We start from the raw sequence: 27109 nt of genomic DNA on the forward strand, positions 1-27109 counted from the left end.
ACGTAGACGTGAATCTTTGGACTAAAGGTTCTTTTATTTCTATAGAAAATTTTATACAAATTTTATTTCTAAAGAAAATTTTATAAAAATTTTATTTCTAAAGAAAATTTTGTCAAAATTTTATTTCTGTAGAAAATTTTGTCAAAATTTTATTTCTATAGAAAATTTTGTCAAAATTTTATTTCTATAGAAAATTTTGTCAAAATTTTATTTCTATAGAAAATTTTATAAAAATTTTATTTCTAAAGAAAATTGTATAAAAATTTTATTTCAGTAGAAAATTTTGTCAAAATTTTATTTCTATAGAAAATTTTGTCAAAATTTTATTTCTATAGAAAATTTTGTCAAAATTTTATTTCTATAGAAAATTTTGTCAAAATTTTATTTCTATAGAAAATTTTGTCAAAATTTTATTTCTATAGAAAATTTTGTCAAAATTTTATTTCTATAGAAAATTTTGTCAAAATTTTAGTTCTATAGAAAATTTTGTCAAAATTTTATTTCTACAGAAAATTTAGTAAAAATTTTATTTCTATAGAAAATTTTGTCAACATTTTATTTCTATATACAATTTTCTCCATAATTTATTTCTATAGAAAATTTAGTTGGAGAGGAATATTTTGAAAAATCTACCAAAACATAAAGAGTTCTACCAAACAGTAAATAACCTACCAATTTTCGAATAATTCTACCAATCGTGGCACCATTTTAAACTGAATTAGAATAAACCACAGAAGTAGGAAGATCCATGCCTAAGTAAATTTAAAAAATATTTCTGTAAATCAAAAATATTTTGCTTTACAATAAGGAATATGTGCCTTACTTCGAAGACATTCGAAGCTAATTTCACAGATAAGCTTCCTAATTTTAATGAAAAAATTGCACCAACAAGAGAAAGTTACTACTTCTACAAAGGAGAGAAAAAGCTGTAACGTGAACACCGCTTAACGTGAACACGCTCTTTCATACTCTACACAGTAAAAAATGTCCGTAGTTAAACTAATTTCCTTGTATTGTTAAATTTTATTATTTTTATCGAAATTTTCCACAGCTTAATGAAATCTTACTTTTTTTAAGTATGTATCAAAAATTGTATGAACTAAACGTGAGTATAAAGTTCAATGACCGTATACATAAGTTCAATATGAACTAAAACAAATGAAAATTTTCGTACGATTCCCGAAAATAGTAAGAATGAACTACTGTATGATTAAAATGGTCATGATTTGGCGCCAATGATTTTCTTCTTTACTTTTAGTTAATTTTTTCTTCTATGAGATGATGTAATTTCGTGAACTGCAGTCAAAAAGTACAACAGGGCATTAATATTTCCTGGTTTTAACAACGCTTTGTGGAAATCTCAAAATGTGGAGTAGAATTTAGTTAATTCTTCCTATAAAACAGTTCACTTTTTTCGGTGTAACTACTCCGTAACGCTGAAAAACATGAAATTTGAAGTTAAAGGCAGATTCACAATGCCAAGTACAATTTCAAATAGACATACGGAAATTTTTAGTTATTTAGTTTGGCTTTTTTCGTGAATTTTAATTATTAATTTAAATTGCTTTATAATTCCTTACACTCAAAAAAAAGTGAATTACCTATTTCACTAAAGCCAATTAAACTTTATTTTGTCAAAATTTTATTTCTATAGGAAATTTTGTCAAAATTTTACTTGTATTGGAAATTTTGTCAAAATTTAATTTCTATAGGAAATTTTATTTCTGTAGTAAATTTTATCAAAATTTTATTTCTATAGAAAATTTGTACAAAAAACAAAAAAAAATATTTCTAAGAAATTTTTAAAAAATTTTATTTCTATAGGCAATTTTGTCAAAATGTATTTCTATAGAAAATTTTTCGAAAAATAGAAAATTTTTCGAAAAATAGAAAATTTTTCCAAAATGTTATTTCTATAAAGGGTGGTTAAAATTTCAAGGGCCGATGTTGATTTTGAATAAAATACAAACTATTTAGGAAATTATTGTAATTTTATTTTATTATAATATATTGGTATTACTCAATTATGTATGGAACAAAATATCGGCCAAATCGGCGCCGCGACCTCGGTGGCACACCTTCATGACGCTGAGGCATAATGGAGGTTCTATGCCGTTAATGTGCCGAATTATCTCATCCTTTAGCTCTTGAATTGTTGCTGGCTTATCGACATACACCTTTTCTTTCAAATAACCCCAAAGAAAAAAGTCCAAAGGTGTCAAATCACATGATCTTGGCGGCCAATTGACATCGCCATTACGTGAGATAACACGGCCATTGAATTTGTTGCGCAAAAGAGCCATTGTTTCGTTAGCTGTGTGGCAAGTGGCACCGTCCTGCTGAAACCATATATCATCCACATCCATATCTTCCAATTCGGGCCATAAAAAGTTCGTTATCATCTCACGATAGCGAACACCATTCACAGTAACTGCCTGACCGGCCTCATTTTGGAAAAATACGGCCCGATGATGCCGCCAGCCCATAAACCGCACCAAACAATCACTCTTTGTGGGTACATTGGTTTTTCGACAATCACTCTTGGATTCTCATTCGCCCAAATGCGGCAATTCTGTTTATTGACGAATCCATTGAGGTGAAAATGTGCCTCATCACTGAAGATGATTTTCTTCGAAAATGGATAATCCACTGTTGCCATTTCTTGGACCCATTCTGCCCATTCACGACGTCCATGGTTCAAATTGAGTAAGTCTGAAATAGAGAAATGTCAAATAAAATTCGGAAAAAACTTGGCGTTTAGGTGTGGTTCACATTCAACATCGGCCCTTACAATTTAACCACCCTTTATTATATTATATTAAAACAAGGCAAAAGTAATGACCTGGTAGATAGTAAAGAAACCATACTTTAGTTCATTCTTACTTTTTTGGGAATCGTACGACATTGAACTTATGTCTACGTTCACTGAATTTTATAGTTCATACAATTTTGGAGACATACTTGGGATAACGAGAATTTAATTTGGCTGTAAAAATTTTCAAAAAAAATTACTACAAATAAATATTTTTTTGCAATAAAAATAAGTTAAATTTAAGAATAGTTTAACTATGGACTTGTTTTTCTGTGTACTTCTTCAGAAAATGTATTGGATTGTAGTGTATGGAAACATTTCTGTCACACTGTACGTGTCGATATATTAAAATTTCTTTCGCGGTCAGACAGTTACCACGACATATATCGACTGCTTGTTGCATTTTAATAACTCTTCCCACATATATGTCGGCCAGTTTAACAAAACAACAGGTGATATTACCACCTTTACCTTTTTGTTTTATTAGAATTTACGCCGAATAAAGTAATGCTAATGTCTTCATAATGATGCTATATTTATGAATTAAAATTTAATTAATATGCATACACCGATTTTAATTGAATATGTGATACACGATTCTACACTGAAATAATATTATATTATTTACGTAATATTAAAGATTATGCAACCTAAATTTTGGGATGCGCAATGTACAAATTACTAAGGACATATTTCTTTAAAATAATTAAATTTTAATTAAGATAAAGTTTATAATCTTTGCTTCAAAAATTTTTTTTATTAAATTTAGGACACAAATTTTGGAAATTTGTGTCGTATATCTTTGAACTAAGGCCAATTTTCCTTAATGTAAAGAAACACATTTTTATTTAAAGAAAACGTCTTTAAATTAACTGAAATATTGATTCTTTAAATTTAAGAAAAAAACGCTTCAAATATAGGCTAAGACTTATTTTGAGGATTTAGCATTTTTGGTTTAAAGTTTTTCTGGAATTAAGAAAACATTTTGTACGTTAATGTATCCGTTATAATTTGGATTTTTAAATTGTCATCTGTTTGTACGTGAATAGCTTTATGAATAACCGCGAAAGAGAATGAAAGTTCGATAAATGGAATCTATATCTTAATTTTATTGGTCCTAGATTTAAAGCAACATAGGTCGTTAAAAATGTCTTTATTTTAAAGAAGCGGCATCTTTGGCTCGGAATCAATACCAAAATCCTTAAGGGAAGGTCAAAATCTTTGGATCCAAGTAATTTTTTTTTGAGTGTATGTTCAGGTTCTATTCTATGCAAATTAGTGTAAAATGTAAAATTATCCTTAAATTAATCGAAATATTTAATCTTCAGATATAAGATAAAAACGCTTCACATATAGGCTAACACATATTTTGAGGATTTAAAAATTTCACGAAAATTTTTCCAATTAAAATCATAATTGAGTTTCAAAAAATATTCAATTAAAAATTTAATTGATTCAACAAATTTTTTAATTGAAACAAAAATCACAAAAATTAATACTATCAATTACTTCTTTTAATTTGATCAATTAATTTTTTAAAATAATTAATTAAATTTTTCTAATTGATACCATCATTTCTGTGATTGAAGACATTTCAATTAAAAAATTCATTGGATCAATTAATTTCGTGATTGAATCAGAACAATTTTTTCTGTGTGTTTGGTTTAAAGTTTGTTTGGAATTAAGAAAACAGTTTTTACTTTGAAGTATCCGTTATTATTAAAATTTTTAAAGTGGTAGTTGCTTGTACGGAAGGACACAAAAGGCTAGATCTACTGAGGATTTGATGCTGAGTCCTTCGTTATATTTATGAGGCCTAGAACCAATATTCACGCAGATCAATGTAATTTGTTATAAACATAATGACAATGGGGGTACAATACTACATAATCTTGAGGATCATATGACTATGGTGTGACTATTTCTAAAGAATATTAATGTCACATGTCTCAATGTCTATAATCTCTCCAAAATTGCAGTCTATAAATATCCAAAAATCATTAGCAAATACCAGGAAATTGCTTTGGCGGTTTTTCTACCAATATTTAACCTATTTTTAACTGCTGCTAATTTATTTGGACTATACAAATATTTGCTTTTGTTTGTCATGTAGAGCAAGTGCTTCCAAAAATTGCAGGCGGTGGCAAATACGGATCTCTTTATCTTATTGTGCCTCTAGCAATTATTTACATATTCAATCATTCATTGTATTTTCTCTTTTCTATGAATTATAGAACCAATATTAACGTAGATCAATGTAATTGTTATAAACGTAATGGAAAAGAGGTTATGAAACTCTATAAACTAGAGGATCGCACATATATCTAAAAATATTAATGTCATATGTCACATATGACATATAAATAATCAAAATTCATTAGCAAATACCAGGAAATTGTCTTGACGGGTTTTCTACCAATATTTAATCTAATATAAACTGGTGCTACTTTATTTGGACTATACAAATATTTACTTTAGTTTGTTATTCGGAATAGCATTTTAAAATCATTCATTATCATATAGAGCAAGTGCTTCCAAAAATTATAAGCGGTAGCAAATACGGATTTCTTTATCTTATTGTGTCTCAAAACAATTATTTACATATTCAATCATTCATTGTATTTTCCCTTTTCTATGTTATGAATTCACCATTGTCATGGCTACAATACCATTTGGCATATGTAAGTATGTATGCTTGTATATATGTGTAGTACGTCGTAGATAGTTGATATAGGAATTAGGTAAATATTCTCAATATTGGCTATTCAATACAAATCTATATCGTCGTTTATATATTCAGATCATTTGGTACTATCTCACTACCTTTGTTAAACATATTTATTTTCTTTTTATTTTTACAAGAGAATCACTCTCATATGTTTGATTCTATTTTCCGTTATTTTGCATGCCTTATAAATACAACAGAGAGTCGTCATTGCTGTCGCCGTATTATTGTTGGTGGGTTTTTGAGAACAAACGAAAGGTACTCTCACTCAGTCATTTACTCATTCACGCATTACGCCTTTCCTAATTATTGATGATGAATAACATGGACAAATCATCACCCCGTATCTCAAAACGGGTATGTTTTGTTGTTATTTACCTACCTGATTGATTGGTTGGTTTGTTGTTGTGACTAGTGTTTATCACCTTTAGCACTACTGGCTAGTGTATATGTATACATTCATGTATGTTTATTGATAGTGAAGACAATAGGGTGGTTCGTTATGTTTGGTAGATTAAATCAATTTGGATAGTATAATTGACAAAATAATTTTAAGAATTATTACTAATTTGGTACCTTATGAGAGTATTCGATTTTTACCAGGTCGCACTGGAAAATATAGTGAACCCACCAGGAAGAAAAATTTTGGTTGATTTTAGAGAATTTTGAATATTTTTAGAAAATTTTATCTAAACAGTATTACGAACGCTGGCATCACGCCGATATCACAAAAATGAGTGAATATTTTTCGACAAATTCAAGAAAATTTATTAGACAAATATTTTTTTTCACTTGTTAAAGACAATTTTGTAGTTTGAAGGAAAAAATTGGAGTTCGAAATTGTAAGAATGTCTTTAGTGACATACGAAGTTCATGATGGACGCATTTTTGGTAAAATTTACAAATTTCAAGAAATAATGAATTATTTTGTGAGAAATACGAATTTAGTAAATCGTTATGCTTAATTTGTGTATAATTTTTTCCCGTTTTTTAGTTCATGTAACTAACGTACGCAAAAAATTATTAGAGTAAAGGAAACTTTCTCCAAACATAATAATTCCATGAACAAAAATATAGTTAAATTGGCTTTAGTGAAATAAAGAGTTCACTTTTTTTTACTGCGTACACCGAAAAAAAGTGAATTGTTTTATAGGAAGAATGAACTACCACGCACGAAAATTGAACTAAATTTTGCTCCACATTTTGAGATTTCCACAAAGCGTTGTTAAAACCAGGACATTTTAATGCCCTGTTGTACTTTTTAACTGCAGTTCACGAAATTACATCATCTCATAGAAGAAAAAATTAACTAAAAGTAAAGAAGAAAATCATTGGCGCCAAATCATGACCATTTTAATCATACAGTAGTTCATTCTTACTATTTTTGGGAATCATGCGAAAATTAATTTTAATTTGTTTTAGTTCATATTGAACTTATGTGTACGGCCATTGAACTTTATACTCACGTTTACTTCATACAATTTTTGAGACATACTTAAAAAATGTAAGATTTCATTAAGCTGTGGAAAATTTCGATAAAAATAATAAAATTTAACTACAAGCAAATATTTTTTTCCAATAAAAATAAGTTAAATTTAGCGTTAGTTTAACTACGGAAATTTTTTTCTGTGTAGAAAGTGGTGTGATAACTATTTAAACATCCGATATTTCTACATATCGAACCTATACATTGGCTTTATCGTTTGCGGAAGGGGAACTCAAGCTCGTATTAGAAATGAATTTTTGTTATTAACTAAAACAGATAAGAAATATCCAAAGTCCTATTGTAAAATTAGAAATAGAAGAAAGTTTGCTTCACAATTATTTCTCTACAAACTATGTAATGATTTTATTGATTGTCCGGATTTACTTAACTTATTACCATTTTATGCACCTTGCCGTCACCTACGACATTATACCCCATTTTATGTATCTCTTCATAGATCAAATTATGCCAATTTTGAGCCAATTACTAGGGCTTTAAAAGAATTTAACAGAATTTTTAATTCTAATATAGACTTGTTTGGACCTTTAAATAAATTTGTAACTATGTTAGATATTATATATTTTTAAACAAATATTATAATGATATAGTCAACTTTGAAGTACTTTTGTTTATATAAATAATATGCCTTGTAAATTAATTGCTTAGTCTGTAAGGAACTTTGTGTTTCCATTGACTTATATAAATAAATAAATAAATAAAATTATTTTAAAAGTCATATTAATTTAATTAAAATAAAATGTTAATAAATTAAATAAAATTAAATCGAGTAAAATTGAGAGACCTAATTTGATACGGCTAGATATGAGTAGATCCGAAAAATGGTAAGATCTAATCATATCTAATAACTTTTGAATTAGATCTGATCAGATCTCAATATTGGCCTAGATCTAATGTCTTAGATATAATTATATCTATCCCTATATAGTTGGATCTTTTGTTTTATTATTAGGTTTTTGGTATATTATTAGGTTTAAGTTCATTAAATTAAAACTAAATAAATTACATTAATTGAATTGAATTAAATTAAAATAATTAAAATTGAATTAAATTATTTAAAATAATTGAAACTTCTTCAATCACGAAAATGATAGTATCAATCACAAAAGTTAATTAGAAATAAAATATACTTGATTTAAATATTTTAATTGATTTTTTTATTGGTACATTGTTGTACATTGTTTATCTATTTATAATTAATTTTAGACGAAATAATTTTTTTTTTGTAATTTTACACGGTATAAAACCTTCTCATGAACTTTCCGATTTATTATAGGTGTATTTTTTTAGATTTGGATCAAAAACAAATACACAAGAACACCGATTCCTCCAAAAAATATATAATATGCAAAATGGTAAAAAAGAACATCTCATAGCCAGGGCTGTGGAGTCGAGCCAATTTTGCTCGACTCCGACTCCAGCATTTTTCATCAGCTCGACTCCGACTCCGACTCCGGAGTCGACTCCGGGTAATATAACTAAATCTAATTTTAATACCAATAATTTGTAGTTCTATTGTGGGTGTACCGTAAGTGGATCGATATAAAGTATCGTATTTATTTATGTGTGCAAAAAAAAGTTCTTAATTGCACATTAGATGGCAATTGAACTCTATATTTCAAATTTAGGGCAATGTTTAATAAATAAAATAATGATATAAATACCCATCATTATATGAGAAGATACCAACAGTATATGTATTTGTGGACCAAAATTATTGATACTATCTCAAATCCTTTAAATTTGTTGCGAGCTATATAAAGGTTTATATTCCCATATGAATGAATTTGAATCTGAATCGATTTAGACAAAATTGTATATACTTCTACAAAATCTATGTACTTAAAATTTAAATCTAACGTTATGGGACGTAACATAATTTTAACAAAAAATAAAAATGCAAGGAAAGTCTAAAGTCGGGCGGGCCGATTATAATATACTCTGCCCAAATTTGTATTTAGATCTACATTACATAAAATCTCAAATCAGACTTCTAATTTGGGAAATATTTATAATTGTTTAGACAATTTCGCAAAAATGCATTTATGATTCATTCATTGAAAAATTTGAAAATTTGAGTCATTCCTACAAGTTTTCGACTTAGCAGTGAGTATCAGTGAGCATACAAATTTGTATGTGTCTAGTAAATAAAATTTTGCAGAATTTTTCTATAGAAATAAAATTTTGGCAAAATTTTCTATAGAAATCAAATTTTGACCAAACATATAGAAATAAAATTTTGAATAAAACTTTTATAGAAATAAAATTTGGCAAACATTTTTTATAGAAATAAAAGTTTGAAAAATTATCAATAGAAATACAATTAAAAAAATGTGTAGCAAACAAAATTTTGCAAAATTTTCTATAGAAATAAAATTTTGCAAAATATTCTATAGAAACAAAATTTTGACTAAATTTTCTATAGAAATAAAATTTTGAGAAAAAAATATTTCTATAGTAATAAAATGTTGAATACATTTTTTATAGCAGTATCAGTGAGCATCAGTAAGACAAAAAAATTTTGAGAAAATTTGCTATAGAAATAAAATTTGACAATTTTTTCTTATAGAAATAAAATTTTGGAAGAATTATCAATACAAATACAATTTTAGACAAATTTTTGTGTAGTAAATAAAATTCTGCAAAATATTCTAAAGAAACAAAATTTTGACTAAATTTTCTATAGAAATAAAATTTTGACAAAATTATCTATGGAAATCAAATTTTGACAAAATTTTCCAATAAAAAAATCTATACTATAAAATTTTGGCAAAATTTTCTATAGAAATAAAATTTTGACCAAATTTTCTAATACAAAAATCTATTACTATAAAATTTTGGCAAAATTTTCTATAAAAATAAAATTTTGACTTAAAGTTTTATAGAAATAAAATTATCAATAGAAATAAAATTTTGAAAAAATTTTTGTGTAACAAACAAAATTTTGCAAAATTTTCTATAGAAATAAAATTTTGCAAAATATTCTATAGAAACAAAATTTTGAATCAATTTTCTATAGAAATAAAAATTTGACTAAATTTTTAACGCAATGGAAACTAATTTGCGTAAAAACTTGCTTAGTTACAAAAATGTGAAGTGTTTTAAAAAATTTGGTTTAGCCGGAGTCGGAGTCGAGCAAAATTTTTACGACTCCGACTCCAGCAAAATCTTCAGACTCCGACTCCAAGACTCCGACTCCGGCTCCACAGCCCTGCTCATAGCACATTTTTTCCAAATTTTGTTTTGGTTTTGCGTTTTTTTTTGTAAAAAATAGTGGCTGAGTTTTTGGTTACAAATAAACAATTTGATTGTTGTAGAGAATAGAGATTAACTTTGCTTTATAGAATATATATTCTGGGTCGTGGTGAAATTCTCTGAGCATGTCCGTCCGTCCATCCGTTGAAATCACGCTAACTTCCGAACGAAACAAGCTATCGACTTGAAAATTGGCACAAGTAGTTGTTATTGATGTAGGTCGGATTGCAAATGGACCATATCGGTCCACTTTTACGTATAGCCCCCATATAAACGGACCCCCAAATTTGGCTTGCGGAGCCTCTAAGAGAAGCAAATTTCATCCGATCCGGCTGAAATTTGGTACATGGTGTTAGTATATGGTCTCTAACAACCATGCAAAAATTGGTCCACATCGGTCCATAATTATATATAGCCCCCATATAAACCGATCACAAGATTTGACCTTCGGAGCCTCTTAGAAGACCAAAATTCATCTGATTCAGTTGAAATTTGGTACGTGATGTTAATATATGGCCTCAAACACCCATGCAAAAATTGGTCGATATCGGTCCATAATTATATATAGGCCCCATATAAACCGATCCCCAGATTTGACCTCCGGAGCACCTTGGTAGAGCAAAATTCTTCCCATTCGGTTGAAATTTGGTACGTGATGTTAGTATATGGTATCCAACAACCATGCAGGAATTGGTTCCTATCAGTCCATAATTATATATAGCTCCCATATAAACCGATCGCCAGATTTAACCTCCGGTGCCTTTTGGAGAAGCAAAATTCATCCGATCTTGTTGAAATTTGGTACGTGGTGGTAGTATATGATATTGAACAACCATGCCAAAAGTGGTCCATATCAGTCCATAATCATTTATAGTCCCCATATAAACCGATCCCGAGATTTGGTTTTGGAGCCTCTTGGAGGAGCAAATTTCATCCGAGTGAGTTGAAATTTGTGGATGACAGTCTTTCGTAGAAGTTTCTACGCAATCCATGGAGGGTACATAAGTTTCGGCCTGGCCGAACTTACGGCCGTATATACTTGTATTTTTAATTGGATTTTTTAATTAAGTAAAAAAATAATAAGCATAATTATGTTATGTTAACATTTAATTTTGTCAATTGATTTAATTTGATTAAAAACTTATTCACTTAATTGTTTAATTGATTACGCCACGATTAGTTTATACAATTTTTGAGCCATACTTGAAATAAAGAAAATCTCATTGGGATGGGGGAAATTTCTTAAAATTTTTTAGAAAATATCTAAAACAAAATATTTTTTTTTTGCAGTCAACATTTTTCTGTACATCTTAATAATGTAACTAGGTGGTGAAATTAACTTAAAATGAATTCAATTAAAATAGGATAATGTAAGTTAATTTTAGAAGTTTTCAAATAAACTTTATTACAAACGCTCGTATCATACAAAAAGTTTTAAGTGTCACCAAATTCAAGGAAATTTATTACTTAATATAATATAAAATGAAATAATAAAATCTTTAATTTATTTAATATTAAATTAAATTTATTTAAAATTATATTAAAGTTTTTATAATGGTAACAAATCTGTTTGGGAAGTTTAAGAATTCCATCTTACTGATGATGAGAATGTTATAATAGTTTCGATTTGGACAATAGTAACTGTTTCTGCGAACCGTCCTAATATACAACATATATGTATCTGTTGTATATTTGCTAATTAATCAAGAATAATTGTTTGGAATTTTATTTTCGTTATTGCTTTAGTTTTTGCTTTTACCACGACCAAGGTGTTTGACAGTTCGCGATATTGATTTCAACGGTATTTGTTCCCGTTTTATAAATTTTGGGGTAATCGAAAAGAACGTAACACACATGTCACTTCACCATATTGACAGTTAAAATCCATATTCTGAGGGAGGCGTTATAATTGTTATAGTGATGTACCTATATAAACAAATTTCAACAGAAAAAGTCAATTACCTCTATATCTTTGCCCAATTATAGATAGGGGAAAAATTTCAAAATATGACAAAATTATCTTTAACAAAGTGACTGATGAGAGTGGTCAATGTCATTAGCATTCAGTTATAGAAAACTGTTGAATTGTTATATTATTGACCTTTGTACGTAAGCAATTTAATAAATTAAGTAGTATTAAATGCATGTGTTAAATGGCTTTCGATTGTGTGACATTAATAAAAAAGAATCAAGAGGTTCGGATAAAAACTCATGCTGAAGATATCAATTGATTATATTCCATTTTTTTGTGTGGTTAGTAGAAGGTTGACACTTATCAAGCAGATTGCCAGATGCAGGTTTTTTTTGAAATGTAGTGAAAATGTTATTTTTGCGTCCGGAGGTGGTGCAAAATTGGCGCAGAAGTGGTGAATTTAACATGGGCTTGTCATCGGACAGATGTCCGATTTTCTATCAAAAATTTTGTCAACATTTTATTTCTATAGATAATTTTGTCAAAATTTTATTTCTATAGAAAATTTTGTCAAAATTTTATTTCTATAGAAAATTTTGTCAAAATTTTAATTCTATAGAAAATTTTGTCAAAATTTTATTTCTATAGAAAATTTTGTCAACATTTTATTTCTATAGAAAATTTTGTCAAAATTTTATTTCTATAGAAAATTTTGTCAACATTTGATTTCTATAGAAAATTTTTTCACAATTTTATTTCTAAAGAAAATTTTGTCAAAATTTTATTTCTATAGGAAATTTTGTCAAAATTTTATTTCTATAGAAAATTTTGTCAAAATTTTATTTCTATAGACAATTTTGTCAAAATTTTATTTCTATAGAAAATTTTGTCAAAATTTTATTTCTATAGAAAAATTCGTCAACATTTTAATTCTATAGAAAAATTTGTCAAAATTTTATTTCTATAGAAAATTTTGTCAAAATTTTATTTCTATAGAAAATTTTGTCAACATTTTATTTCTATAGAATGATTTGTGGACATTTTATATAGAAAATTTTGTCAAAATTGTATTTCTATAGAAATTTTTGTAAGTATGAAATAATATCAAAGAGATCATTTTGTGGAACGTAATTAGGTTATCGATAATACATAGTGCTCTAATCAATGGGATGTCTTAATTGTTGGGGCCCAGTTTGATCGTCGTGAAACCAGGAAAAACTTTGAAATGTCAACTGCATTACTTAGAGGATATAAACGGTGTTTTCTTTTCTGAAAAAGTGATATGCCGTCATTTTGTCTGAACAGAATGCGCATTTTTAAAATGATGCCAGCAACCTAAGAAAATGCTACCATTTCAGCGGGCAGAAAAGAATTCAAATGAGCAAACATTTTATATAGAATATTTTATCAAAATTTAATTTTCTATAGAAAATTTTGTCAAAATTTCATTTTCTATAGAAAATGTTATCAAAATTTAATTTTCTATAGAAAATTTTATCAAAATTTTATTTCTATAGAAAATTTGTCAGGTACAAAAAATACTTTATGGTATCAATCATGAAATTAATGAATACAATTAATTTTCAATTTAAATCTAAAAATTAATTGATGCGATTAAAAATTAAATTAAATCAATTTTTTTGATCTAAAATGTTTCAATTGGTATTTTAGAAGAAAAACATTGGTGATATTTTTAGTGTAGCTACATGCAATCTCTCCTGATCATGAATCTATATTGAGTAAACTAGCAACCTAAATAATTAATTTAATTCAAAAATTATCTAAATTAATAGAATGGAAGGCAATTATTTGACTAAACTGTACCATAGGAAACTAATTTGTAACAAATTGAATTCTTCAATATGTCTAATAAGGAAGGAAAAGGTTCTTCAACATGTACACAGAAAATAATTTCACGAAAAATTTTCCAATTAAAATTTTAATTGAGCTTTAAAAAATATTCAATTAAACATTTAATTGAATCAACAAATTTTTTAATTGAAACAAAAATCAATCACGAAAATTAATAGTATCAATTAATTTTTTAATTGACCTTCAATTAATTTTTTAATTGATACTATCATTTCTGTGATTGAAGACATTTCAATTAAAAATTAATTGGATGAATTAATTTCGTGATTGAATCAGAATTTTTTCTTGTGTGTAGAAGGGAAGATCAGAAACTGAAGTCTTCTGAAGACTATTTCATCATTTCCATGACAAACAAACAAACACTTGCTGTGGGAGGTTAAGTTTTTAACTATTTAGAGAACTACTTGGTGAGGCTATAATTACGTTAAGAAATCTGACTTATTTGTACACTCTAAGGTGTTGAATTTCATCGCATTAGAAATTATCAATTAATTCAATTATGTACTTAGTTAGAGCTATCACAGAAACAAAATCATGTATGGTACTATATCCTTTAGTTAGATCCGCTTCATTTTCCGCTGTATTTTACCATAATAATTATTTATCATAAGTAATTTTTTTCTAAACATTTTCAAATTTACAGAAACATATTGACTTAAAACGTATACGTCAATACGCTGCTGTTTATTGTCGGGAATCTTCACCAACTCAAAGTCCCTTTCGCGGAGCTGGTTCTTCGTTTACCCTCTCACCATCGAAATGTTCTTCCAGATCATCGAATAGAAGATCTACCATCACCAGCAATGATAACAGCCAATATTACGAAGCCCAAGGAATATTAAGTACCCAAAAAGTTATTTGTAATCATCCATTTATAATCAAATTCCAATATACGGATGAAGATATAGGAGGTATCCAAGTAACTAAAATGTCGAAAAGCAGTGGTCAAGAAAACGGAAATAATGAGTAAGTGATGTTTGCATCTTCTTCGCCCAAGAATTCTATAAATTGGAGTTTTTCTTTTTCTCTTTTTGACGTAGAGCTAAAAAGCCTTTGACAGCATCAACGACCACACCAAATTCCAAACCAAAAATTCAACCCAAATATGATGTCCATCGAGATGTTTTGACCCATGAATTGGTCATAAAACAGACTGGCTATAATGCCCGTGATAAAAGTATACCTTATGGATTGAAAAATTGCTGGCATAATTGGTCCTTTTGGTCCATGTTTGCTGGCATTATACCCATTGTCCAATGGCTGCCCAAATATTCATTAAAACGTGATCTTATAGGTGATATAATTGCCGGTTTTACGGTAGCTATTATGCACATACCCCATGGCATGGCCTATGGTTTATTGGCTGGTGTCTCACCAGGCTGTGGTCTATATATGGCCATATTTCCCACATTAGTTTATATGATTTTGGGTACATCGAAACATATCTCCATTGGTACATTTGCTGTGGCCAGTATGATGACGTTGAAGGTGGTACAATCGTATGCCTCCGATGAGCATGTATTGGCAGAAGGTGGTGAAAATGTGATCACACCTTTGGAGGTGGTGACAACGTTAGCGTTTACTGTGGGTATACTACATGTAAGTATGAAATAATATCAAAGAGATCATTTTGTGGAACGTACTCGTAATTAGGTTATCGACAATACACAGTGCTCTAATCAATGGAATGTCTTAATTGTTGGGGCCCAGTTTGATCGTCGTGAAACCAGGAAAAACTCAGAAATGTCAACTGCATTACTTAGAGGATATAAACTAATGGTGTTTTCTTTTCTGAAAAAAGTGCTATGCCGTCATTTTGTCTGTACAGTATGCGCATTTTTAAAATGTTGCCAGCAACCTAAGAAAATGCTACCATTACAGCGGGCAGAAAAGAATTCAAATGAGCAAACAGGGCAATCAGCACTGCCGACAAACGAGAAAATATGTTAGTGCCTCTATGCGTGGCACTATTTTCCCAAAAGAATTCGAAGCCTTTTCGCACTTTTGACTGTGTTTTTTTTAGAAAAGAACCTAGAAAGTTCATTTTCCGGGCAAAATTAAAAAAATGCGCATTTTTTACAAGAAAAGAAAACACCATAAGACCCTATGTTTCGTGCCCACCGATGAGAAATGTCTGCGATGATTACGGACAGCCTTCAAGTGCCACGAAGAATACCCCGTGTTGAGACCTCGAGTGTTATATATTGTGGTACAGTATTGTTGGTGAAATCCAAGTTGTTTGCATTAAAACTCGGGAGGACTAATACCGGAAGTGTTTTGGTTACTCTCGAGAGAATGGTGATTGTCCTGTATCCGTACTCGAGTACTTGCCAGGCTTCAGTAGCGAAATCGCTTCAATTTTGAAGATTCTGGACAGCCCCCATAACCCAATTTTGAAGATTCTGGACAGCCTCCAAAACCCATATAAATCCGTGTATTGCAACTTTAGCACTGAAACTCAGTTTCAAATCAGCGCCGTGAAGGTCTTAAAACTGAAATTGGTCCGATGTATCCTCATATTTTTTCATTTAGCCACAGTGATCACAGTTCTCTCGATGAGCATTGCATTACTTTTTTCGGGCCATATATTGAGACTCACAAACACATTTTGCAATATCCGTTTTTACCATCGGATAGGGCACTGAAAAAAACTATCTATATATCGGATCTTTGGCCATTTGGCCACAGTGGTCACATTTCTCTCGAGGCACGGTGCATCCACCTTTTTACAGGCCATATATTAAGACTTCCAAACACATTTTCAATATCCGCTTTTCCATCGAATATAGAACTAAAAAATCGATCTTCCACATTGTAATCTGAATCCCCATCTTTTTCCATTTGGCCACAGTGGTCACATTTCTCTCGAGGAGCGGTGCCTTCGCATTTGTCCGGGCCATATATTCCACAAAACAGTTTGCAATATTCGTTTTTACCATCGGATAGAGGGCTAAAGATTTATCTTTCACATATAAATCTGGATCCCCATAATTTTCCATTTGGTCACAGTGTGCACATTTCTCTCGAGGAACAGTGTCTCCACGTTTTTTAAGACCATATATTGAGACTCCCAAACACATTTTGCAATATCCGTTTTTACCATCGGATAGAGGTCTAACAGATCTATCTTTCACATATAAACCTGGAACCCCATCTTTTTCCATTTGATCACAGTGGTCACATTTCTCTCGAAGAGCATTGTCTCTACTTTTTTCCAGCCTATATATTAAAACTCTCAAACACATTTTGCAATATCCGTTTTGGTCATATGTTGGAGGACATATAAATCTGAATCGCCATCTTTTTACATTTGGCCACAGTGGTCACATTTCTCTCGGGGAGCAGTGCCTTCACTTTTTACCAGGCCATATATTGAGACTCCTAAACTCATTTTCCAATATCCGTTTTTACCACCAGTTAGAAGTTTGAAAGATCTACCTTTCACATATAAATCAGGATGTCCATCATTTTCCATTTGGCCACAGTGGTCACATTTCTCTCAAGGAACAGTGCATCCACATTTTTCCAGCCCATATATTGAAACTCCCAAACACATTTTGCAATATTCCTTCGGATAGAGGATTGGAGGATCTTTCTTTCACATTTAAATCTGAATCCCCATCTTTTTCCATTTGGCCACAGTGCCTTCATTTTTTTCATACCATATATTGAGACTCCCAAATACATTTTACGATATCCGTTTGTACCATCGGATAGGGTCTAAAAGATCTATCTTTCACATATATATCTGAATCTCCATCATTTTCCATTTCGGAAGATTTTCGGCAAAAGGTTGGAGTGGGAGCAACAGAAAAAAGGTAAGGAGATGGATTCCATGTAGTAAAATAGTAGATTCATTGCCTTAGTGAGTCTGAAGTATGTCTGTTATTCCAGACATGCATAGACAATTAAGCCCTTTATTATGCCACTAGTGGTGAAATTATCTTTTTTGGGTTTTCCCGGAAGTATTAGACTGTCATTATAACCTAAAATGACTATTGTATATTAAAGATTAGCCCGCACTATTCCTTGTACAGTATTGATTGAAACTATGTTATTTAAGATGATGTTAATCAAAATGTTTTTTTCTTTTTCTTTCCAGCTTATTATGGGTTTCTTTCGACTGGGCACTCTATCATCCTTACTCAGTGATCCCCTTGTGAATGGCTTTACAACGGGTGCTGCATGTCATGTTGTTACCAGCCAGCTAAAAGATGTCTTCGGTGTTACCGTGCCACGCCATAAAGGAGCATTCAAAATTATCTACACCATAATAGATCTATGCACAGCATTGCCCAGTACAAATGTGGCTGCGCTTATATTCTGTTTGGGTATCATTGTCTTTATGGCCATATGCAATGAACTGATTAAACCCTGCCTGCGAAAATATTGCCGTTTTCCTTTACCCGCCGAACTTATTGCCGTCATCGGCGGTACTGTAATATCGATGTTGGTTGATGTTAAGAATAAATATGATATAAAACCTGTGGGTGATATACCCACCGGATTGCCAATGCCAGTATTACCACGTATGGATTTGGTGCCAGAATTAGTTGTAGATTCTATAGCTATTGCCATTGTTACTTATTCGATAGTAATGTCATTGGGTTTGACATTTGCCAAAAAGCATTCGTACGAAGTTCGACCCAATCAGGAGCTGTTTGCCATGGGTGTGGGAAATATTGTTGGTGGATTTTTCCAATGTATACCATTGGCATGTTCATTGTCACGGTCTATTATTCAGGAACAAACTGGTGGTGCTACACAATTAGCCTCTTTGGTATCGGCTTTGATCATTTTGGTGACATTATTTTGGGCTGGACCTTTTTTTAGTTTTCTACCAAGGGTGAGTAGATAAATCTAAACGAGTGCAAGGAATTTCTTTATATTTTGGTTTTCTTTTTTTCAGTGTGTCTTGGCTGGTGTTATTATAGTTGCTTTGAAGCCCATGTTTATGCAGGCAGCAGAATTGAAGAAATTCTCCAAACAAGGCAAATTAGAACTTTTGACATGGATCTCTACATTTGTCTGTGTGGTGCTGATAGATATTGATATTGGGTGAGTTATACGATTTATTTTAATATCTTTCACCATGGGATGTTTTTATATTCCAACCACCCCCCCCCCCCCCACCAAGTGGGACCCAATGGACTGAATAGTCTAAGTGAGCCTGAAACTTAATCGGCAGCCACTTTAACCATGGGACCCGTAAAAATATTAATCGGATAGACATTCTCGCCCCGACCTACACGCGAGGAGTCTTTCCTTGTCCAAGGACCTCATACCCCCTTGTGCAGTATGACTACTTTTTGAAGATTCAGAGTAACTCGAACGGGCTAGTACAACAACTGGATACATTCTTAATGGTGATGAGCCTTTGAGTTCATCTTATCACGTCCGTCCGTGTATTGCAATTAGACATAACCCCTTAATCGTATTCTAGCAGGTTTCATTTTGAGCATTCTGTATGCTTGTTTTTTTAACCGATCTGTTTGGAATTTGTTACGAAACTTTTCTAATGGCGATTACGATTCAGTGGAAAGTTGAAACATTCTCGATATTGATTGTCAAATATGAAGGACACTGTCATCGATTTTTGATCCTGCAGCCCTCACTATATTATGAATTAAAAATAACATTGGAATGACACCATCATTTGGGCGAAAATACAAAGAGGGGAAAGGTAGTGTAACACCAAGGCAACATGTTATATCCGAAACGAAAACGTCTTAAGTAACCTCAAACAAGTATAAGCAGCCGTAAGTTCGTACCCTCCAGCGTGGATTGCGTAGAAAGTTATACTAAAGACTGTCATCCACAATCGAATTATTTGGGTTGTGGTAACACTTGCTGATGTCAATTAGTTTGTGAGATAGAGCGTCTTTTGTGAAGCAACTTTTTTTATTGTGAAAAAAAAAAAAAATGGAAAAAAGGAATTTCGTGTTTTGATAAAATACTGTTTTCTGAAGGGAATAATACGGTGGAAGCAAAAACTTGGCTTGATAATGAGTTTCCGGACTCTGCCCCAGGGAAATCAACAATAATTGATTGGTATGCAAAATTCAAGCGTGGTGAAATGAGCACGGAGGACGGTGAACGCAGTGGACGCCCGAAAGAGGTGGTTACCGACGAAAACATCAAAAAAAATCCACAAAATGATTTTGAATGACCGTAAAATGAAGTTGATCGAGATAGCAGAGGCCTTAAAGATATCAAAGGAACGTGTTGGTCATATCATTCATCAATATTTGGATATGCGGAAGCTTTGTGCAAAATGGGTGCCGCGCGAGCTCACATTTGAACAAAAACAACAACGTGTTGATGATTCTGATCGGTGTGTGCAGCTGTTAACTCGTAATACACCCCAGCTTTTCCGTCGATATGTGACAATGGATGAAACATGGCTCCATCACTACATTCCTGAGTCCAATCGACAGTCGGCTGAGTGGATAGCGACCGGTGAACTGTCTCTAAAGCGTGGAAAGACTCAAAAGTCCGCTGGCAAAGTAATGGCCTCTGTTTTTTTGGGATGCGCATGGAATAATTTTTATCGATTATCTTGAGAAGGGAAAAACCATTAACAGTGACTATTATATGGCGTTATTGGAGCGTTTGAAGGTCGAAATCGCGGCAAAACGGCCCCATATGAAGAAGAAAAAAGTGTTGTTCCACCAAGACAACGCACCGTGCCACAAGTCATTGAGAACGATGGCAAAAATTCATGAATTGGGATTCGAATTGCTTCCCTATCCACCGTATTCTCCAGATCTGGCCCCCAGCGTCTTTTTCTTGTTCTCAGATCCCAAAAGGATGCTCGCAGGGAAAAAATTTGGCTGCAATGAAGAGGTGATCGCCGAAACTGAGGCCTATTTTGAGGCAAAACCGAAGGAGTACTACCAAAATGGTATCAAAAAATTGGAAGGTCGTTGTAATCGTTGTATCGCTCTTGAAGGGAACTATGTTGAATAATAAAAACGAATTTTGGCAAAAAAATGTGTTTTTCTTTGTTAGACCGGGGACTTATCGGCCAACCTGTTATCCTAAAAATTCTGAACATAGTTTTCTAAATAGTAAGTTAGTCCATATGGAGTCTATGTTAGACAAGAAAATACAAATTAGATAACAATATAAGCCAATTCAGTTCTTGGTCGCTTTATATAGAGGAGTCTATAAATAATTATGAACGGATATTAACCTATTTTCGGACTATAATTAGAGAGCCAAATTTCAACAGCATCTGATGAAATTTATTCTTTCATGAGGCTCCAGAAGCTCTCCAAATCTGGGGATTGGTTTATATGGGAGCTATATAATTATGGACGGATATGGACCAAGTTTTTCATGGTTGTTGCAGACCATAGACTACACCGCGTACCAATTTTCAACCGTTTCTGATGATATTTGTTTCTCAAAGAAAATCCGAAAGTCAAATCTGGGGATCGGATTATATGGGGGCTATATGTAATTATGGACCAATTTGTTCATGATTGTTAGGGATCATAAAGTAATATCATGTACCAAGTTTCAACCGGATCGGATGAGTTTTGCTTCTCCAAGAGGATCCACAAGCCAATTCTGGGGATAGTTTTATATGGGGGCTATAGATAATTGTTGACCGATATGGACCAATGTTTGTATGATTGTTAGAGACCATAGGTTAACACCGCGTACATATCTTCAACCGGATCGGATGAAATTTGTTCCTCCAAAATCTCCGTAAGCCCAATAGGGGCTATACTTGAATATGGTCCAATAGAGTCTATTTGCAATACCATCCGGCCTACTTCAAAAACAACTACTTGTGCAATGTTTCAAGTGGATAGCTTGTTTCGTTTGAAAGTTAGCGTGATTTCCGCAGACGGAGGGACGAACTGACATCGCTAGATGGGCTCAAACTTTTACCACAACCCAGAATGTATATGGGGTCTTAGACAAATATTTCGATCAAGCACTCATAAAGTGGTTCATATTGGATCATTTAAACGGATCCCCAAGATTTAACAACTAACAATTGACTTTATTATATAAAATAATAAAAATGGTGTTACATACAAATGTATAAAAATCATTCTTTCTGAAAATCGCTAATTTTTCTATACTGTTATTTTACATTTTCAGTCTTCTCATTGGTGTCTGTATATCAATCCTGTCGCTGTACATTAAAGGCCTTAAACCCTATTCGTGTCTCCTTGGCTATATACCAGAAGCATCTGCCGTCTATGTGGATATGAATCATCATCGAAATGCATTCGAAGTGCCTGAAACGAAAATATTTCGGTATGCTGGTTCCTTAAATTTTGCTACCTCAATGTATTTCCGTAAGGCTCTCAATAAAGCATTGGGTATAGATAATGAAAATGTGCGCAGATCTTCCTACATACCGCTTTCGCAAAATGGTTCAACTACCTTGAATGGTGGATTGACCTCATTGAATCAATTGAATTCATCCTTCCGTTATTTAGTATTGGACTTTAGTATGTTGGGTCACATAGATGTGGCCGGTTGTCGAGCGTTATCGGATATAAAACATGATTTGGAGAAACGAGGAGTTTGTACATTCTTTGCCACACCAACAGATCGAGTGTATGATTGTTTGGTTCATAGTATGGTGCTGGGCGAGGGACCCTTTGAAATTTTCCCTACATTACATGATGCTGTGGAATATGCCAATGCATGTCGCCTAGCGTGATATTTAGATCATAGAAATAGTACCAAGGGTCCTACTACTACAACTACTACTACTATCACATCCACAACAAAAGGCTTAATTAATACGTGACAAATTGTTTTCGCATGACAATTTTAGGATAATAGAATTAAGTTTAGAAATGGAACAAAATACTGGCGGATACTTTTTCATAGCTGAAATGGACATTATCTAATAATTGAAGAAAATTATTCGTTTCGTATATGAGAAATTGACCGTTAGTTCTTAATCGATAGTAATTACACTGTGTGTGCATTGAAAACAAAACATAAAGGAAATATCAAATGAAATATGAAAAGCCTTTAAATTTCGTATTAATTTCGGCTTTACATCGAACACTGTTTCCTATTTTCATCACAACATTACGTTTTCGAGATATTTACTATTTATAGTTATAAATGTTTAGGACAATCTTTTATTCTTTTTTATTTTAATTTGTTCTCTAACTTCCACCGCAATATTAAGTGTTCAAGATATTCACAATATACACGTAGATTTGGGCGATATTTGCCTTAATTTTAATGTTGTTGGTTTCAATTGGTAACTATAAAGAAATAACAATTCAAAATATTGTCCTAGTTACGATTTTAAGATATTAGTGACGAATCCGATCTAGGGATTGTAATCAGCATCTAAAAATTTACGGGCTTCTTTTATTTCGAATGAACCCCCAAAATATCGAAATTCGTTTCCATATTTTGGAGTTTTATATCACAATGAAATAGACTCCAACTAAAAAAAATGAAACTCTATGATCTCCATCATTTTAATATTCCGATCTAGGGATTGTAATTAGAATCTAAGAGTTTTGGGGCTTATTTGATATTGAATAAAACGCCAAAAATACGAATTGAAATGAATCGAAAACAACCTAAAAAGAAATGCAAAGAAAATTCCGAATTGAAACAAACCGAAAACAACCCAAGGAGAAATGCCAAACAAAAGTTCCGGCCTTATTTGAAACTCGTCTCCATATTTGGGATCTTATTTAGTTTTGGAGTTTTATATTATGAAATAGACGTCAACTAAAACAAATGAAATGAAACTGCGTGATCTCCACCATCTTAAATAAGAAACAAATAATTATTGTTGTTACGTTTTCGAGATATTCACCATACACATAAAAAAAAATGTTTTAGTTTTTGACTTTTATTTCACAATGAAATAGACGCGAACTAAAACAAATAAAATGAAACTCCATGACTTTCATTATCTTTAATTAGATACCCTGAAATATTGTTCAGTTTTTATTCCGTTTTGGGCTTTTAATTTATTGTCGAGGGCATGAAATAAGGCCCCAAAAAAATATCTTGGGTCATTATTTTATTTTATATTTTGGGTACTATTTCATTGGTAGGGTTCTTTGTTAGTTTACTTTTCTATTTAGGGGTTTTATTTCACGATTCCGATCTAAGGAATCTGAAAGTTTAAGGGCTTCTTTTATTTTGGGTAAACCGCCAAATTTCGAATTGAAATAAACCGAAAACAATCCAAAGAGTAATTAAAAGAAAATTGCTTATCTTATTTGAAATTCGTCGCCACATTTAGGATCTTATTTAATTTTGGAGTTTTATTTCACAATGAAATAGACCCCAACTAAAAAAAATGAAATGAAACTACATGATCTTTATTATCTTTAATTAGATACCCAGAAATATTGTTGTTTATTTTTTTAAACCCGTTTTGGGTTTTTATTGTATTTTATATTTGGGATATTATTTCATTGGCTAGGGTTCCTTATTATTTTACTTTTCTATTTTCTATTTTGGGGTTTCTTTCATTATGAATGTTATGTTTTCCACATATTCCTCATATTCACTTCAAAAATTCGTTTTAATAACTTTGGTGACTATTCCGATCTAGGGATTGTAATTAGAATCTAAAAGTTTACGGGCTTATTTTATATAGCATAAAGCGCTAAAATATGAATTGAAATAAAACGAAAACAACCTAAAGAGAAATGCAAAGAAAATTGCGGCCTTATTCGAAATTCGTTTCCATATTTGGGACTTTATTTAATTTTGAAGTTTTATTTCACAATGAAATAGACCCGAACTAAAAAAATATTCATTATCATTAATTAAATACCAAGAAATATTCTTGTTTATTTTTTTACCCGTTTTGGGCTTTAATTCATTTTCGCGTTGGGGTCTTATTTCATACTGCCCCGAAAATATACTTCATTGGTTTAGGTTTCATTGTTATCTTTTACTTTTATATTTTGCATTTTGAGGTTTTATTTCATTGTGAAATTAAAATGTAATCTTTGCCTATATTTCATAGTGAAATTGACTCCACTTCAAACCATGCAATGAACCCCGAGTCCTACACTCAAAAGAAAAAATTTGGTATAACAGAATAAAATTTAGTTGTTTCAGCAGTTTATCTCTGCTCTAAAAGAGACAACCGAGTCGCTTGCTAAAACCGTACACCTGCTACTGCTGTTTTAACTATAATTTTATGTATTATTAGAGGAAGTTTTTAAGAGTATATACAATCACCTGGGGGTTATGCTCTAAATTTCTCTTTGGGGCCTTATTTCATTGGAGAGTTATTTCGAATAATGAATATTAGACAATTTTTACAAATTTGCTCTTGTAAACATGCAGATTAATTTTGAAATAGTTTTTTTTTATTAAAATCTTCTGTGATTTCCCTGTCAAGAGTTCTCTTTAAAAATGGATATCTCGATAACATTAAATCGCAGTAATGCTATTGTTTTAATATATTTCTATTTGATATGTTTTTTTTTTGGTTATGCACGCCCAGTGTAATTTTATTTTATTTTTTTTAATTAATGTAAAAACTGCAAAAAAGAGAACGTGGTCAAGCCCCATAAACCTTTTCATAGTTTTGCATTAATCATCATATGCATTAAAACGAATATTTTAAATTTTAAGATGAAAAAAATCAAATGTAACCTAACCGAAAAAGTGCCTGAAAAATGATTCTATAGGAAACATTATAAACGAAATTCAATTTTGTAATTAAATATCGAGACAAAAACAAAAAAAATCAACTTCTTATATATGTACATAAAAAATTGCAGGTATATACATATTTTTTATATGTCTACATATTAAAATAAATACAAAATGTACTTAATTTTTTTGTTATTGTAATTTTTTTCAAAATTTTGTATATAAATATTGTATATTTATGTAAACAGAGAAAAAAAAACAAAAAAACCACCTTCTATAATATAGAAAAATTTAAAAATCGGCAAAACGAAAATACAAATCAAAAAATGTAACTCAAAATGACATGTTGTTTTTTGTAAGTGTAATTTTTTCCAAGCTATTTTAATTTTATTATTTACACACAATATCAATCCCAATGTTGTATTCGAAATAAGGCTGTGGTCTGTATGTATATGTGAAGCACATAATCCATGACCCCATGTCCCCAAAATACATCAATGATACCAAAATGAACAATTACATAAAAGTTCTGTATTTTTTAATAGTCCTTTTTAAGTTTTTAGTATTAAGATATCCTATTTTTATTATTACTCTTAAATTAAATAATAATAAAATAAATTTGTTGTTGAAATACGGATTAATGTGAAATGATTATGAATAAATATACGTAAAACTTTTGTTTAGAAATACTGAAGTGGATTTTTAAATATGGGTTGGGTGGGAGTTCCCGAGCGGAACTATGTGATACGATTAAAAGGTCAACAAAATCAATAGAAATAAAATTTTTACAAAATTTTCTATAGAAATAAAATTTTGACAAGGTTTACTATAGAAATAACATTTTGACAATTTACGACAAATTTTGACAAAATTTTCTATAGAAATAAAATTTTAACAAAATGTTCAATAGAAATTTGACAAATTTATCTGCAGAAATAAAATTTTGACAAATTTATCTATAGAAATAACATTTTGACAAAATTTTCTAAAGAAGTGAAATTTTGACAAAATTTTCTATAGAAGTGAAATTTTGACAAAATTTTCTATAGAAATAAAATTTTGTCAAAACTTTCTATAGAAATAAAATTTTGACAAAATTTTCTATCGAAATAAAATTTTGACAAAATTTTCTATAGAAATAAAATTTTGATAAAATTTTCTATAGAAATAAAATTTTGATAAAATTTTCTATAGAAATAAAATTTTGATAAAATTTTCTATAGAAATAACATATTGATAAAATTTTCTTAGAAATAACATTTTGATAAAATTTTCTTTAGAAATAAAATTTTGACAAAATTTTCTATAGAAATAAAATTTTACAAAATTTTCTTTAGAAATAAAATTTTGACCACATTTTCTATAGAAATAAAATTTAGACAAAATTTTGTATAGAAATAA

General features: G+C 30.6%; 1 protein-coding gene across 2 annotated transcripts; it reads left to right on the plus strand.

The window, feature by feature from the left end:
• Positions 1–5784: 5784 nt before the first annotated feature.
• On the plus strand, positions 5785–26397 carry Prestin (solute carrier family 26 member prestin). Of its 2 annotated transcripts, none has more exons than XM_075308475.1 (6): positions 5785–5894; positions 14724–15046; positions 15121–15679; positions 18183–18926; positions 18990–19138; positions 22199–26397. In XM_075308475.1, the coding sequence occupies exons 1-6, from the start codon at positions 5850–5852 to the stop codon at positions 22767–22769; spliced, it is 2391 nt and encodes a 796-aa protein (XP_075164590.1). In that variant the 5' UTR covers positions 5785–5849; the 3' UTR covers positions 22770–26397. The 2 variants fall into 2 exon arrangements, with proteins under 2 accessions (XP_075164590.1, XP_075164591.1); XM_075308476.1 differs by lacking the exon at positions 5785–5894 and adding an exon at positions 12062–12126.
• Positions 26398–27109: the final 712 nt, after the last annotated feature.

Source organism: Haematobia irritans, chromosome 4 (assembly GCF_050003625.1).
Source record: "Haematobia irritans isolate KBUSLIRL chromosome 4, ASM5000362v1, whole genome shotgun sequence".
Taxonomy (NCBI): domain Eukaryota; kingdom Metazoa; phylum Arthropoda; class Insecta; order Diptera; family Muscidae; genus Haematobia; species Haematobia irritans.